General features: G+C 38.6%; 1 protein-coding gene across 3 annotated transcripts in view; it reads left to right on the top strand.

The window, feature by feature from the left end:
- Positions 1-18,288, top strand: part of COL19A1 (collagen type XIX alpha 1 chain) — a 358,807-nt gene that overhangs the window by 234,525 nt on the left and 105,994 nt on the right. For all 3 annotated transcript variants that reach the window (XR_008382367.1, XM_053601516.1, XM_053601514.1), the window contains one exon: positions 882-935. Coding sequence is in view for 2 of the 3 variants with exons in the window: in XM_053601516.1 (XP_053457491.1) it covers positions 882-935 (54 nt within the window). In the remaining variant the exon portion in view is untranslated. The remainder of the gene's footprint in view (positions 1-881; positions 936-18,288) is intronic.

Raw genomic sequence — 18,288 nt, 5'->3', positions numbered from 1 at the left:
ATGTTTTCAATACCTAAGTTTATTTACTTCTTCCTGTTAGAAAGGAAAAAAAAAATTCAAGAAAATAATTTTATAATAATTAACAATATGCTCTTTGAAAATCAGATGCACAGTTATTTACAGATGTTTAAAAACAAGCTTATCCTACTGATCTCGCAAGAGAAATTTAGCTTGTGAATTTAGGAGAGCTAACATTTGGTTGCAGTAATGATTAACACGGAAGAATTATATGTTGTAGTTCACTTATAAAACAGCTTAACCTACAAAGGAGAGAAAAGACCTAATGAATGCTTTATACAACATATATAATTACAATAGGACTTAGGGCAATGCCTTTCAAACTTTAGTGAGCATAGGAATTAACCGAAGTGGTTTTGAAAGTACAGATTCTCCTGTCCCCAGAGATTCTAGACCATTAAGCCGAGAATGAATCCTAGGAAGATGTATACTTAACACCCAAACTCACCCTCAGGTAACGTGCATAAAATTATAATTCAGACCCCTCTATGAGAAACAACAACTTGAGATAACAGATGCATTTATCATGGCATCAGAAACCACTGAATCATCAGATAAAATGTCAATCTTAGAAAGTCTTCTAGATATTTCATATTACTTTGCTGGAGTATCAAGGTAGACAGCGTATAAGGAAGTACTGACAAAACAGTTAATATTTATTCATTTCTGATCCTATGCTTCTCATAGTGGACCTTAAGACTTAGCCATAGCTTTGAGAATTTATTGATGTTTAAAGTCATGTGGAACTGGAAATTTTTTAAACTTTTTATATTTACCGTCTTCAATATTGCTGTTTAATATTGTTTTATATTAAAGTGAAATGGAATCATAGTATTTATTATCTGTTTTTCTTTGATTTCAAGGGAAGACGAGGGAAGACAGGACCCCCAGGAAAACCAGGACCCCCGGGACCACCTGTGAGTAGCCAATGGCATTACTGTCCCTTCACGGAGTCCCTTTTTTTTTTTTTTAAGTCATATACACATAGATCATGAATATATTTATGCGTATGTGGGGTACAACGTGTTGATTTTTTTATACAATCTGACATGCTTACATCAAACCAATCAACATAGCTTTTGCCTCATTTACTTGATTACTGTTAAGACATTTATGTTCTACACTTGACAGATTTGACTTGTACCCTTGTCATATGCTCCATAGGTGTGGTCCTGCCTTTTACCCTCCCTCTATCAGACCCCCCCTCCCCTCCCTTCCCACTCCATTTCTCTCCTTCATCCTGGGCTATAGTTGTGTTCTATCTTTCATAAGAAAGTGTGAGTAAATATAAGTTGGTTTCATAGAAGTACTGAGTACATTGGATACCTTTTCCTCCATTCTTGTGATACTTGACTCAGGAGAATATGCTCCAGGTCCCTCCATGTAAACATAAAAGAGGTAAAGGCTCCATCTTTTTTAAGGCTACATAGTATTCCATGGTATACATATACCACAATTTATTAATCCATTCATGGGTCGATGAGTACTTGGGCTTCTTCCATAACTTGACTATTACGAATTGAGCTGCAATGAATAATCTGGTGCAAGTATCTTTTTTGCAAAGTGATTTTTTGTCTTTTGGATATATTCCTAGTAGAGAAATTGCAAGATCCAACAGCAGGTCAATTTTTAGAACCCTGAGTGTTCTCCAAACTTCTTTCCAAAAGGAACGTATTAGTTTGCATTCCCACCAGCAGTGGAGAAGTGTTCCCTTTTCTCCACATCCATGCCAACATCTATAGTGTTGGGATTTTGTTATGTGAGCTACTCTTACTGGAGTTAGATGGTATCTCAAAGTGGTTTTCATTTGCATTTCTCTGATGATAAAAGACGATGAGCATTTTTTCATGTGACTGTAGACCATGAGCCTGTCTTCTTTGGAGAAGCTTCTGTTCAGGTCTCTTGCCCATAGTGAAATGGGATCACTTATTCTTTTCTTATTAATACGTTTAAGTTCTCTGTGGATTCTGGTTTTCAGACCTTTTTCGGAAATATAACCTGCAAATGTCCTCTCCCATTCTGAGGGAAGTCTACTTGCTTTACTTACTGTGTTCTTGGCAGTACAGAAGCTTTTTAGTTTGATCAGATCCCAGTAATGTATTTTTGGTATTGCTTCAATTGCCCTGGGGGTCCTCCTCATAAAGTATTCTCCCAGACCAATTTCTTTAAGTGTTTCCCCTGCACTCTTTCCAAGAATCTTTATGGTTTCATGTCTTAGGTTTAAATCTTTTATCCAGTGAGAGTCAATTTTTGTTAGAGGTGAAAGGTGTGGGTCCAGTTTCAATCTTCTACAAGTCACCAGCCAATTCACCCAGCACCATTTGTTGAATAGGGAGTCTTTCCCCCAATTTAAGTTTTTGGTAGGCTTATCAAAGATCAAATGATAAGTATCTAGATGCATCTCTTGGTTCTCAATTCTGTTCCATACATCTACCTCTGTGTTTTTGTGCCAATGCCATGCCGTTTTTGATCACTATAGATTTATAATATAGTCTAAAGTCTGGTAGCGTGATTCCACCTGATTTGTTTTAATTTCTGAGTAATGTCTTGGCTATTTGAGGTTTTTTCTGTTTCCATATAAAATGAAGTACTAGATTTTTCAGGATCTTTAAAGTATGACAGAGGTGCTTTAATGGGGATTGCATTAAATCTGTAGATTGCCTTGGGTAGTATGGACATTTTAACAATGTTGATTCTTCCCAGCCACGAGCATGGTATATTTTTCCATTTGTTGACATCTTCGGCTATTTGTTTTCTCAGAGTTTCATAGTTCCCTTTATAGAGATCTTTCTCATCCTCTGTTAGGTACACTCCCAGATATTACATTTTCTTTGGCACTAATGTGAATGGAATAGAATCCATGACTGTATTTTCAGCTTGACTATTGTTGGTATATATGAATGCTACTAATTTGTGAGTATTTATTTTGTAGCCTGAGACACTGCTGTATTCCTTGATCACTTCTAAGAGTTTTGTGGTTGAGTCCCTGGGGTTTTCCAAACTTGTATACCTGGAAAACCACAGAGTCCCTTTTTATTTCCGTGTGTTTACCTAAGGATTCTTTTACTTTCCTAGTAAAAATCATCCCCTTCTTTCTACTGTCTCCACACTTGGGTGAGTAGTTCACACACCCTACACTCTCACCATCATCACCACCAACAGCTGAGAGGTACGGGAGGCTGGTGGCTGCCCACACCTTCGCTGCTTCTTAATTACGTGGACAGGAACCGGCGTGGTGTCTGCCTGAGCATCCCCAAGTCAAGTGTCCAAACAGATACTCCTGCTCTGAACTTCCTTGAGCTCCATCTCCTCCATTCCTTAATATTAGGGGCTGGTAACAAGTTGTACCTCTGGAGAAGCATATCCATTTTTCTTGATACAAAACTGTTATTAATGGAAATTCATAGCATATTGTTGCTGAAAAGTGCTATAAAAAAAATCTCTAACTGGTTACTTATCCAATTCCTTTCCCCCAAGTTTCTAGGAAAAAAAGATTTCAGTTCTTATGGTTCTGCTAACTCTGCAGCCCACCGAGTCTGGTTTGTGCCCAAGCTATTCCCCTGGCGCCTCTCCCTCCACAGTCATCAGTGACTGCTGGGTCAATAGTCTCCCTGGGCACTTTTCAGGCTGCGTCTTTTCACTGTCACACAGGAATTTACACTGCAGGCTTCTCTCTCTTTGAAACTCTTCTCTTGATTTAGTGACACTGAGTTTTGGGGTTTTTTTTTCTCCTATATCTGGAGCCATCTTTTTGTCTATTTCATCCCAATTTTTCATGTCGACCCAGACGTTTCTTCTGAGTTCCAGGCTTGTCCATTCCATTGCCTGCTCGGTATTTCCCCTTGAATGTCTTCTAGCTGCAATGAAAGTGCTATGTCTAGAGCTGAACTGTTAAAATAGTCCAAGATGTTTTTCTCTCCTTCAGCCCCTACATTTAAATAGTCCCTAAATCATGTCAGTCTGATGTCCCAATACTTCTAGAATTCTCCTTAGTGTCTTCACTGCCACTACCTTGGTTAATTTGTACCTATGTTCGTACCTATAAATGCCCTTTTAAAGACCCAAACCACCCTGCACCTCCCTGGAGGACTTCACTGCCCACACTTTAGGAATTCTCAGGATGTGGTCCTGTGCCAAAAATGAACAATTTCCATCCCATCACTTTCATTTCACTTCATGAGTCAATTTCATTTCACTTTACCCATTCAAGTGGATCATCCTTTTAGCAAGACATGGTTGTTCATCGATATTGATTATAAAAGCAGGTTTGTGGGGAGAGGGTATGAAGAAGCCTGGAATCCAGTTTTTAAAGGAATTAGCTTTGTTGATTTTTATTTCAAGTATTTTGGCAAAACAGAGAACATATTGTATGATTTTTCCAGTAACAGTTTTATGCTTTAAAGAAGAAAAGCTGTTGAATGTTAACAGGCAAGATTAGACCTTCACATAGGTTTCTAAACCTATGATGCTGCTTTTAAGACAGGATAATTGTTGTCTCAAGGGAGGAATTTGAATGGCGAACGCCTTTATGACTAGCTTGCCAAATGTCTGGGAAAGAAGAGGATTATACTAAATTCTGGAATGAGTTCTCCACTACAGATCAAATGAATTTATTGAAGAATTTAGAAGATTAAGAAACATGTGACTGTATGATAAGATTTATAATATTCCCAATTGCACAGGTTTTAGTTTGTTGCCAGAGTGTTTGGGGGAGTGAGGTGCTTATTTTAAGTATTATATTTAGAATTTAAACTCAGCTATGGGTCTAACACAGTGTTCATTAACTCCCGAGTACAAAGTATTTGAAAGAAAAGTGGTTTATTAGCTTTTTAAATGTAATAAAATATTCAATTTGTTAGAGTAAGGAAAAAATCTATGTAGAAAACCAAAGGTGTTTATTCATAGGTTGGCTTTTGCTTAAAAGAAGAAAGTATTAGATTGTACCATCAGTTAATTTTCATTTTAAGAACTGTCATTTATGGAAAGTCTTTGTGATCCTGAGATAACTCCTTTAATGGACTAAAATACCTTTTATCTAATGCAAGAATTATCAGAACTTCATCTTGAGATGCACTTTTCATCAGCTTTTAAATTTCTCATTGTTGCTTACATCATAGGTTAGGCTGATGACATCATTCTGTGCTACCTTCACATTTAATTTTCCTAAACATAAGCTGCTTTAGAAATGTGAAATTTACTAGGTGTCAAAAATAAATGTTTGAACACAATAACTAAGAAAATGCCATGAAGGCTATGTTAACCAGTTGGATGAAAATATTTCAAATTGTATATAAAACCAGCACATTGTACCCCATGATTGCATTAATGTACACGGCTTTGATTTAATAAAAAAAATTTCAAAAACCCTGCTACATATGGCAGTCAGAAAAAAAAAAGAGGACTATCACTCAACAAATGGTTAGAAATGAACAGAAATCTTCAAAGTCAGTCCTTTCAAGGTCATTACAACTAACATTTCAAGAAAATAAGCTCACAAAAAAAAAAACTAACTCCTCCCAATTCATATTGTTCAACAGTCGCATAAGCATTTATTTAAGACTATGTGACTAACACTCTGCTGGGAGCTGGATTTGCAAAGATGAGTAAGACATGGGCCTTTCCTTCTAGGCCAGCGGTTCTCAACCTGTGGGTTGCGACCTCTTTGTAACAATGAAAATACATCGCAGCGTTAGGAAGGTTGAGAACCTCTGTTCTAGACGATCCCAGTTTAGTTGATGAAACTTTGAACAGAGCAGGTAAAGGTAATGGCTAGGGGTGTTTTCTTATAGAAATTTACAGCTGAAGTGTAAAGATTGAGGATTGTCCAGGAACATAAACAGGAGAAGAGGGAGTGAGTTAGGTCCTTCTGGCAGAAGAAAACAGCCTGAACAGAAGCACAAATACTGACCCTCTGGCAAGTGGGGATGGGACAGCAGCCATGGCAGAAGGAACTCCGGGCAGCAGGCCAGCTGTGATGAAACCAACCCTCATCTTTTAGGATGTGCCATGAAGCTATTTGTCCTTTATCACAATTTACATATAGTTAAGAGACAGACCGCTTTATCCATAGACATTTTTAGATCCAAGTGTTGTTTTTTATTTCTTTGTCTTTTCCAACATCGTACCCCGTGTGACACAACTGCTATTTCACAACAGAGAAAAAGGCAGTGAGAGAACAAGAGACAGGTTGGAAGGAGCTAACATTTAGGTAAATGGGGTTGGAAATGATGTATGATTCGCCCCAGGGTCAGGACATGAGATGCCCGGCGCATGTGTTCAATTTTCTTAGGACCATGTGAAATATTTCTAAAATCTTTATCTCTCTTGTCAAACAGTAATTGCTTAATATGTAATTATTTTATACAATCTTAACATGATGTTTGAGTAATTAGTCCTTAGGAAAGTTGAAGGGGGGAGGACTTAGTCTGTGTGATTGTCTGGAAAGGATTAAGGAATAGGAGTTATCAGTCCTTTGATAACAGCACACTTTGCTAGGTTACCTTAAGAAAATGTTCTTCCAAAAAAAAGAAAAGAAAATGTTCTTCCTTTGGGGGGGTTAGACATGTTCCCTAAATCAAAGGTAGTGTTGTTATTTAGGAGAGTGTCAATGAAGATTAGAAAACAATGGAATGGAAAGGAAAAGGCTCCAATACCTGGAAGCAACTCAAATAATTAAAACATTTTAACCAATTCTATAGAGATTCTTTGTTCTGTAGCCAAATCAGTATTTTCTCCCTTTATTAAGAAATGTTTATTTCAAAAATACAAACTGTCTACAAAGAATAATTTCCCACAGCTTTCTATTTAGCTAATCTGTGTGTGTGAAAGGTCATCCTTTTGTCCCCTAAGAGGGGGAAAAAGAACAAATTTCTAATAATGAAATATTTCCTGAAAATAGATCTATTGAACTGATGTTATTAAATTGTCTTTGTGAATCAATGCTTCATGAAAGTCATATACATGACTCCAACTTAGCCTCCCATATTCAGTAACAATTTTGTCTTTAGAGAAGACTTGGCAGAAATTTATGCACATGTAATATGCATAAAGTTATTTTTAATCAAAATGCCAACAATTGCGGAGCCACTAAACTGATTAACAGAGCTAGCCACAATTCCCTATACTGAACATGCATTTTATAAAGTCTTTGGTTTCCTGTTAAGAAGCAAAACTGATCTTAACTACTAAAGGTAAAAGCTCTTAAATTCTCTCAAATATCTCAATTATTTGCATGCTGTCCTAAGCAAATAATCTCCATTGGGGAAAAATTATGAAGTAGAGATATCCTGGATTGATAATGCCTTCAAATACATAAAAACTGTGACTAAGATCAGCTTTTCAGAGAGTGCTGAGTATCTCCTTGGGGAAGGAAATAGCAGTAGCTCCTGAGAAGACAGGTTGGGAGGAGAGGGAGAGGGTGGGATGAGGAGGGTCTGTTACTGCATTAGCTCTGCCGTGGGCACTGCACTTCCAGTGTCTTACGGAATCCTCACAACTTAGAAATACCAGGCAGCTTGCCCACCATCATACCAGCGTAAGCAGGGGAGACAAAACTAATACCCAGGGACTGATGCTTAAATCTACCTTTATTCTGCTAAAGTATATAAGTAAAAGACAAGCTTCTAGTTTACACTTTGACCTTACTTAAATGTCATACACAGAATCTTGTTTGATTTTTCCATGGCGATTCATGGTACTGTCCTGCCTCAGGGCTACAAGATAGTACAGGATGATGGCTTAATCCTTCCCCTCTCTAGCCCATCCTGGGCCAATTCACTTGACATTTTCATGTCCTCATTTCCTTCTTGTAAACTTGAAATAATAGCACCTACCCACCTACTTCCCACAGTTGCTAGAAGGATCAAATTCCATGTACTTTTTCTACATGTAAAGTGCTACCTAAATGGAATTTAGATCCATTATTATCATTCTGAACGTCCATTCACATTGTAGATAGAAGAGATTGTCTTGACTCTGCCACTGGCACCAACATATTTGTTTTCTCTTTACAAATTTCCCAAACTCCAATTAGCAAAAATTTGAACGTCTACCACTGAATTGCTGAAATGAGAGATCACTCTACATATGGAATGCTTATCTTAGATACATGAGTACACTCTTGAAGAGGCAAAAAGATATTCTCAATTAGGTCATAATAACAACCAGAGCTAAGGATTCCATGATGTTTTTCTCCTTAGATTTACAGCCCCTTCCTTGCTCATGCGGCTTGGTCATCCATGATCTGAGCTGCTGCATTTTATTAGTTGTGATTTTCTCTGAGTCTCAACTGCCACTCCTCACACTCTAATAAAAACTTCAGTTTTTTTTTAAAAAGCCTTCCAGTTATCTGAGTAGCATAAGCAATGGAAAATAGCAGGCTTGTGTTATGTTAATGAGACATGGAAAATCTCAGGGCTTGGAATGCCTTAGTTTATGTCAAAATATTCTCATAGAATATTCTTTAGAAAAGAGGGGAAAACAGCTGGAAATGAGGCGGAGCAGGAGAAAACGCAGGGAAGTTTAGCTAATGAGCCATTAAGGGAAGTAGGGATTAGCCCACCCCTTGACATTAACTTTACTTCTCATTCATCATCACTGTAAAAAGCATTTATTAAAAAACACATTAATTTTAAAATGTGTTATTATTTCTTTCTGCTACTGGCACGGCTTTTGATTTTCTTTCTTTTTTTTTTCCTCCTGGTATTGTTTTTGTGCATTGTTTCATTATTGCAGTGTGAGAATTGAACAGTGGGCTCAAATGTGTCACATTTCTCTGTAAAGCAATTTAGGCTAAACAGAGAAAAGTCAAGAAATGTGTAACGTGGGGCAGCAGCGCCCTCTACTGTTCCAATTAGAAAAGCTCCAGACAGAGAATGTCACTTCACAGCCCTTTGGAGGTTGTCACGGGCATGGAAAGTTTTCAGTGTTTGAGGTTTAATTATAAATCAACATCATTTTCAAATTCATTTTCCATATTTTATTGCATTTTCTTCTTATCCTGTAGCTTAAGTGCAAATGCTCTGTCACCAACAGTCGTTTCTATGTCATCTCGATGTCCTTTTAAGGGAGCTCTCTTCTCAGGATCTCTTGAAGTCCTAGTTATTGTAAAATACTGATAAAACCCTTCAGAATTTCTTCTGTAGGAGCTTAGTCCAATAAAATTTGTGCTTCTTTTCTAAAACAACAATCTGATTTGAAACATGTGCAATCATGTTATTTCTATTTTAACTTCATTGTAGAAGAACATTTTTACCTTTAAAGAACGAATTATTGCACAGTCCTAGAGGTTGGGATTGTAGAGTAGTTTGCATAGTTCAAAGAGTAACTGTAGGGTGTAAAATTGAATTCATTTAATTAACAAATTCTTATTGACCATCTTACCATGTGATAATCCCTGATAAATTGAATGTATGGTGGTTAAGAAAACAGAGCAACAGCAAACTACAGACAAAGTATCTACCTGTAATACCTGACCCTGTTACAGGGAAGCACAACATTGGTTAATAAGCAGTTAAGTAAATATACAAAACCATTTCAGTTTAGTGTGAGGTGCTCTGGGGAGAATAAAAAAATATGACATAATAATTTGGAAGGAAGAGATGTTATTAAGGTAGAAAAGAGAGGCATCTCTGAGCAGATGACATTACTTGAAAAGGACCTGGCCAGGTGAGATCCAGGGTAAGAACTTTCTAATCATAAATATGAGGACATAGAAGTACCATTCCCAGTCACAAAGATGTGGAAACAAACCAAGTGTCCATCAACTCATAAATGGATTACAAGTGGTGGTATGTGTATACCATGGAATACTATTCAGCCATAAAAAGATGGAGACTTTGCATCTTTTCTATTTACTTGGATGGATTTGGAGAGTATTCTGCTAAATAAAGCATCTCAAGAATGAAAGCTCAAGCCTCTCATATACTCAATACTAAGTTGAAACTAATAAATGAACAACTACAGGCCCACTTGAGAGAAAAACACAACTAAATTCAAGAAGCAGGGAGAGAGGGGTTCTGTGAGTTTCAACCTAACAGGTGCAAGGTCGGGGCATATGGGGCACTTCCTGGGTGAAGGACTCAACTACAAGTTGGACTTTGCCTTAGAAACACAAACAATGGGATCTAATCGTATGTATCCTCACATTAATACCTGAAATAAAACCAAAAGAAATACCAGGGCATGCAAGGAGCTTGAGATGAAGAAAAGCTGGATTTGTTTAATAAACGTAAAGGAGCAAGGGGAAGAATAGTGCAAGAAAAGTTTTGAGAGCTGAGCATGTTCATCGCTTAGGGCCTTAAAGCATGGAAGCTGGGGATGGGTGGGTGAGCCCAGGTGGCTGTAAAATAATCAACCAGTCATGTCTCTCTTTTCTACCCTGTTTCCCTGAAAGTAAGACAGTGTCCCCGAAGATAAGACGTCCCCTGAAAATAAGACCTAGCGCATCTTTGGGAGTTTTAAGGTGTGCTCCCAAAGATGCGCTAGGTCTTATTTTCAGGGGACATCTTATCTTTCCTGTAAGTAGGTCTTATTTTCGGAGGATGTGTTATTTTCAGGGAAGCAGGGTAAGTCTTATCGTGTGTGTTTCTACCTGAGGTGGTTTGATATTTTTTGGTATGATGAAATTACTCTTCCAACTGATTCAAATAAATTATTCTGAAGGTAACATCATTTTAAGCCCATCATTGTTAGTCTTTGAGTCTGCAGGGAGCACAGTTGTTTGCTCAGAGAAAACAAGAGAACTGACAAAGCTTTGATTGTAGCCCATTTAATTTCAGTCCTGGTCAGATCCACTGGTTACTAAATTTGTCTTTACAGATGGAGAATTTCATCACATAAAAGTTAATTGTTCCCTTTTTCCCACAGCTAAACCTGATGCTTCCTTTTTTTAAATTTTTAATTATTATGCATAATAATAGTTGTATATATTTATAGCATACGTGTGATGTTTTGATACAGGCATACAGTGTGAATTAGTCAAATCAGGATAATTGTGGAATTCATCACCTCGGGTATTTGTTATTTCTTTGTGCTAGGAACATTCCAGTTCCACTCTTTTAGTGGAACTTTATGTTAAGTATACCCTAACTTGGGGCGGTGCCTGTGGCTCAGTGAGTAGGGCAGCAGCCCCATATACTGAGGGTGGCGGCTTCAAATCTGGCCCCGGCCAAACTGCAACAAAAATAATAGCCGGGCGTTGTGGCGGGCGCCTGTAGTCCCAGCTGCTTGGGAGGCTAAGGCAAGAGAATCGCCTAAGCTCAGGAGTTAGAGGTTGCTGTGAGCTGTGTGACGCCACGGCACTCTACCGAGGGCCATAGAGTGAGATTGTGTCTCTACAAGAAAAAAAGAAAGAAAGAAAAAGTATACTGTAACTTAATGCTGACTTACTCAGCAAATATTTGTGCTATCAAATACCGTCCATTCTATCAAAATGTAGTTTAACACCCATTGATTATCCCCTGTTATCCTCTCCTGCCCACTGTCCTCAGCCTCTAATATCTATCATTCTATCCTCTGTCTCCAGGAGGTTGTTTTTAATGCTTAGCTCCCCCCTACAAGTGGGAACGTGAGAGATCTGTCTTTCCGTGGCTGTGTTATCTCTCTAATCATAACGCTCTCCACTTCCACCCATGCTGTTGCAAACGGTAGGAACTCCTGAAATGGCCAGATCTAAGAGTTATGGACTTTAAAGAGGAGGTAAAGAGAAACACTGGGATAGGAAGTTTATGCAAGGAAACAATAACCAATGCTTCCTCTCTGTTAGGCCGGGTCAGGTAAACAGTTATCACAATGCTTTCCAAACGGCACGGAACTTAGGCCTTCCTGCACCTGTGCCCATTACCCGGCACCGTGCTCTTCACGTGTATCTTCTGCCTCCCACTTCACCGACGTGCACTGAGAACTGAAGGCACAAAGGGATTGTTTCCAGCACGGAGCAAGCTGCACCTCTGAAGCAACTGAGTATCCTGTAATACATTTTAGATTGCAGAATAAAGCAGATGACAACAAATGCCTGATGGAAGCGTTTGACTTCGTGTTAAAATACCTGAAAAATACCTGGAATGAGCATTTTGAGGTTCATCAGGTCTCAGTGGGAATCTAATTCCTATTCTTAATACTCCTTTTAGAAACTGGGAACTGAGTAGGGCTTCGTTGTGTTTCTCAGTTTTCCTTTCAGCAAGGAACCTCGATCTTTTCTTTTTTTTGGCCAGGGCTGGGTTTGAACAACCACCACCTTCAGCATAAATGACTAAAGGTCAGGCAATGTACTGTCTTCAGAGAAGATGAACATAACAATTTATTTAAGTTAATGGAAACAGTAATTTCATTTCTTGAAAAAAAAAAAAGACTTCCTCAGATTTAAAAATATAGACACCTAAGACCTATAAAACAGAGACATCGCCTGTTAATCATTTTTACTGCCACTTGTCCCCCATGGGGGTAATGGCCCCAGACAAAACAGCTGTTGTCAACATTGCAAAAATTCCAGTGTCACCTTCTGACCACAGAATACCCAGACAAATATAGGAGGCAGCTTTAGGGTCTTAGGTTGAGAATTTTGAAAACGAGCACTTAGGTTTGATTTTCTAATTATTTCTCTTTTTCTTTCCTAATGAACAGCAGCAGTGGGAGATTTTTAGCCACTTCTGACTTCCTAAGTTTTTTACTAATTGTGGTTATATTCTTACAGAAAAGGTTATTATCTTCACACAGTTGCTGAGTAATTTTTTCATCTTGTCTCTTGTTATTGAAAACAGCTATTAAAATACCTGAACTGACCTGTTATTCCCAGTAATAATGAGACAAAATATTTGAAGTCCTTGATAGACAGTCACCAGATTTTTAGTTAGGCCCAGAGATGGGTAAAACCATTTCTTTGTGTTGAGTACACATGAAAGTTTTTAAGTCAGAAGCCAATCAGACTTGTTAAAACCTTACTGTTCAGAAAGAGATACTTCTTTCCTAGATAATTTAATAGTCTGCATTTGATGATAGAGTTTCTAAAAGGATTGCTATACAGAATTGTGTAATTTTTTTCTTTTTTTTTTTTTTGCCATATAACTTTGTGAGGTAGGACAGAAAAAAAATATTTTTGTTTTAGCAATAAGAAAACTCTGGGTCCTGACAAATAAAGGACTCAGCTAAATGTATGCATTTGGTGCTCTCTGCATAACAGTAATTACAATTGATCCAGGACTAAAATAAATTAAGTATTTAGAAAAGTAACAAGCCTTCAGCATTGCCTAGAGACCTACAACACGGAAGGAAAATTTGGTAGAAAATAAGATCTGAAATGGCTCCAGCTAGATCTGTAATGATTTTGTTAAAAAAAAAAAAAGATCTGAAGAAAATATGAAAAATTGTTAATATTTGACACCATTGTATTGTAGATTCATAGCATTTTCTACAATTGTCAGCACATTTAAAATATTTCAAACTCATTTTAAGAAAAAAGAGAACCAATATCACTGATTACTTCTTCACTGGGCACCTGTCAGCAGGATCTTCCCCTTTCTTTGACTAAAATCCTTATGGAATGGGACTAGGTGTTATAAAACTAAGGTCATATTTTTTAGAACTTCCCAGAGTGCCGTCTGTGTAATCAAGGGGTTCAGCTGAACCAAGAATTGTCATTTGTAGATTTTTCATTACTACGACCTGCAGATAAGAGGGACCCCTTGACATCACATATTTCAGTTGAAAGTGAAGTCTCCGATCACCCCAAAACAAAACTTACAGACTATTTTGCCTTTTCCAGAGTCTTCCAGAATGTCCCCAGCTATTTGAATTTTGCACATGCTCTTGGCAGTGTGTAAGCCAGTGCCATCAGCCTGGTTATCTTAAGTCCCAGAAGTGTGCCTTGGAAATTTCATTTTCTCTGCTCGGGAGGCTTTGTTATTCCACCACCCCTTTTAAGGAGATCAAATGTTATCACTTAATTACAGCAAATGAAAACTCAGAGCGTTGATAGGTGCCTACTGCCTGGGGGCCAGAATAAGCCAACTTTTCCCCTGATTTCAGTGGCCTATTAAGAAATTCTTGAGGTCAGGCAAGAGGATGGAAGCACAGTTCTTTCCAGGTATGGTTTTTATTGGTGGCGATATTGTGGGGACACCAGTGGATACAAGTAATTGGCCTCACGCATCCCCTCCTTGCTCGTTTTCAATCCCCTGTGGCTTTTATCACCTTGTGCTGGGCCATTGATGCCGTTTCTGTGGGTGGCAAGGCACTCTAAAGATTCCCACGGCTCCATATACTGCAGGAAGCTGACAAGTAATACTTTTCCTTTTGCAGGACTTACTGGGGACAGATGAGTGTGAAACATCTTATGGATGGATAAGCAGAATGGCAGCATTAGGGAAGGAATAATTTTTTTTCCTAACTATCATGCCATTGAAATCAGTCAGATTGGGTCCAGTGAGGCCTGGGCTTTATTCCAATTAGGCTGATATCTGGGAAAATAAATGTCTTTAAAAATTATGGTTTTCTGTCTTGGAAAATAAAGTGTTAAAAAACTACAAGCTCATAGCATAATTTAGAAAATCTGCTTTTATGAAATGGGTTAATTATAACCATGGAATGAGTTCCCTGTCACAGTCTCATCCTCCCACTCCTGTTCCAAAATGACAAGTGAAACCAGGGGCTGTGCAGTTTGGAAAACAATCAGGTTGCAGATTGAGTATTTTGCTTATTCACACAACCATAAAGTGCCTATGCTTGAGTTCCCTCAATTACACAGCTCGGGATGCAGGCCAGAAGCAGACAAGCCCAGCTCAAGTGAGCACTTTCCTGGAATGCACAGGGGAACGGGTTTGAAAAACGTCCAGAGTGGCAGATATGAAAAATTCTCAGTCAAGATCCAGAGGCTGCCTTTGCCGCCATCCTTCACCTGTTAATCGTACTGCCTCTGAACTTGTGAACCAGGGATGCTGGCGATAGCTTCGACTGAGACACTGAGGAGCTATACATCTTTTGAAGTGTGGTGCAGGTGTCTGCCACTATGGAGACTGGCTGAGACGAGAGAAACCATGGCTCCCAGTACTGCTCAGCATTTCCAGATATTCACCAAGAATAAGCCTGTGGCTGCAGGCTCCCCACCACACTGCCCCCACCTTTCGTAGTCCCCCGAAGATGTCCTCGACAAATCCCGTGTATTACACCACTTAAATCCTTCAGATTCCCACAGTGCTGACACACAAATCTCTCCCCCGCAACAGAATACAAGGGCGCTGTTGTGGGCTTACAGGAAGGACGTTTCATTCTGGGTGTGACAGCTTTCCCACAGCTGTTCTCCCCTGCACCTTCACACTCACGGGAGTTTCAGTGCTCCACAAGCATCCCCAAGCTAGTCTTCCCTCCACCTCTCCTGACCATTCTTAGTTTCCTTTTCTTGTACCGTCTCATAGGGGTACCTTATCTGGTGCCCTCATCTGGTATTATTGGAACCTCAAGGCTATTTAGGGGATACAGCACACCCCCTTAAGGGCACCACTACAACTTGGATTTTACCTAACAAATGCAAACAATGTAACGTAATCATTTGGACCTTCCTATTAATCAGAAATAAGAGTGTGCCTTCATATAAATCAGAAATAAAAGAAGAGAAAAAGGGAAAGAAAGCCCTTAAATGGAAAAAACAAAACAAAACATGCTGATTGAGACGGCTGAGTCCCTTCTTTTCCTTCTCAGACTAACTTTGCATCTCTCCTCGTGTCTCTCTCTGAGCTAAGCCCTCCGTGATTTTATTTTTTTTATTTTACTTTTTTTCATTTTGGCCGGGGCTGGGTTTGAACCCACCACCTCCAGCATATGGGACTGGTGTCCTGCCCTCCGTGATTTTAGATTTCTCTGAGTCTCCACGCTATCCTATCCTCACGCTCTTCTCATTCTGTCACTTTCCTCTTGCCATCTAAGTCCTTGAACATGCACATCCACACTATGTGTCAGCCCCAATGTCCCTTGTCCCTTATTGATTCTCTATCTCATTAAAGGATCCCGCGACCTTCTGCTACAGATTGCCCTGCTTGATTTTTTTAACCAGCTTTAAGATGACGGATGTTTTATTTTCTTGTTCTTCGCCTTGTGAAACAACTTAAGGGAAAGAGTTAAAATACCAGCCTATGGGGTCAGGCAGACCTGGGCTGAAACCTAGCTCTTGTGTATCAGTGGTACGAGATTGGGTAAAAGATTGAAGCTCTCGTTGTGTGTGAAATAAGGATAATGCCTGCTCATTGGCCTTAGTAAGAGTTAAATGGAATGATAAACTTACCTGCCACACAGTTACTACTTTCAAAGAGTAACTATTTTTCATTGATATTATTGTTATCAATATTCCTATTTTATCATTTTTGACATCTTCTCATTATGGTTGTCTTTCTTTCCCAGGATTTAGGGCCTACCATTTTTAAGGCAAAAAGAGCGATACTTTCCATAATTCTTATTTTATTATCAGCCACATGTAACTTTTTCTTCTCTCCACTTTGCTCACCTTCTTTTTTTTTCTGTTCAAGTCTTTATAAAGAAATTTCTTCCACTGAGAATGATGGCCAAAATATAGGCATTGACGTATCATCTGGACACACTCATTAGATTCAGTTTTTAATGTGAAAATATCCATGTGAACATGAGATCTCTTCAAATTTCATGACTGTGTTTTTGTGTCTTGGCCAAGGAATGAAAGATATTCTAGTTAGCACTGAAACCTGAGTTTTCCCTGAGTTTCTTCCCATTTGAGTCCCCACTGCTTACAGTGGAATTTGATTTTAAATCTTGGATCAAAAATGGTAACTTTGTTTCTCGGAGCTTCCTGACAAGAAGCAAGAGCCGCCGCCATGGTGGTGGTGAGGCAAAGGAAGTCTGCAGCTCCTCCACCACCACCATCTGTTTCCCTCTTGGGGGTGTCTTCTCAGGTCCCTACACCCCAGGTGCCATCCCTCTGTTCTACTCCTTTCCTGTCCCACCCACCTTGCTCTTGGGAAATATTTAATGAACAATACATGGGAATATTTTAGAATGAAATGACTTTGAACTTGGTTCTATCATTTGTTTCTTGTGAGCTTTGGGATGGGAGAAATCTCAGTTTTCCCATCTGTCCAGTGGAGAACATAATATTTACCCACTTCACTTAGTTCTTATAAGAATCAAATAATATGTTGTACTATCACAGTACCTGGCCATCCAACAAATTATAAGTGAAAATACTTTAGAATTATCCTGAGCTTGGTCAGGCACGGTGGCTTGTGCCCATAATCCTAGCACTTGGGAGACCAACGTAGGAGGATCATTTAAGGTCAGGAATTTAAACCCAGCTTGAGCAAGAATGAGATCCCAGTTCTACTAAAGATAGAAAAATTATCCAGGCATTGTGGTGGGTGCCGAGACAGGAGGATTACTTGAGATCAGGAATTTGAAATTGCTGTGAGCTATGATGGTAACATAGCACTCTAGTCCAGGCAACAGAGTAAGACTCTGTTGGGGGAAAAAAAAAAAAGGAATTATCCTAAGCTGTTAAATGCGACACATTACTATCACATCTTCCAGGAACATTTGCAGTTGAGCTGGTGATAAAACCTAACACCAGATAAGACTATCTTTAGAACATTTTGAACATAAATCAGAAAGTGAACAAGATATTTCAAAGAAAAAGAGCTCCTACCAGAACCCTTAACATTTACTTAATATGTACTATCTGGCCCATATTCCCTAGGTTGGCCCATTATAATCCCAAATATGAGAGCTTAAGATCTCGATGCTGAAATATAAATACAATATAAACACTCAATAAGTCTCCTGGTTTCAGAAATCATAATTTATAATTTAAGAGTTTCCAGCAAAAATTTTTTTTTGGTGTCAAGGATGTGTTGGCATTTTCTTTGGTCACTAAAACTTTGCAACAGAAGCAAAAATTCTCAGAAAAAGAATTCATTATAAAATTATAGCTGTCTAATGTATTTCAATCCCAAAAGACACCAAAAATAATCACCTATAGTAAATAGTAAGACAAATAAAAGGATCTGATTTTTTTTCTGTTTTGCTATCCGTATCTTAGACCCAGAAGATCCTTTTTTCTTAATATTAGGGGGTACAACACATGTTTTTTTTGTATACTTTGTTTTTTGTATAAATCGAGTCAAGGTTATAAGCATGTTGTCCCCCCAAACAGTGTGCACTGTATCCCATAAGTGTGTATTTACTCACCCCTTTTCTCCCCAACTCTAGCTTTTTTATCGAGTTGGGGACCAACTGTATACTCAACTGTAAACTCAAAAT

The sequence above is a fragment of the Nycticebus coucang genome, chromosome 9, assembly GCF_027406575.1.
Source record: "Nycticebus coucang isolate mNycCou1 chromosome 9, mNycCou1.pri, whole genome shotgun sequence".
NCBI lineage: Eukaryota > Metazoa > Chordata > Mammalia > Primates > Lorisidae > Nycticebus > Nycticebus coucang.
Note: the sequence above shows the minus strand (reverse complement) of the source record. Positions and strands in the feature narration are given on the sequence as shown.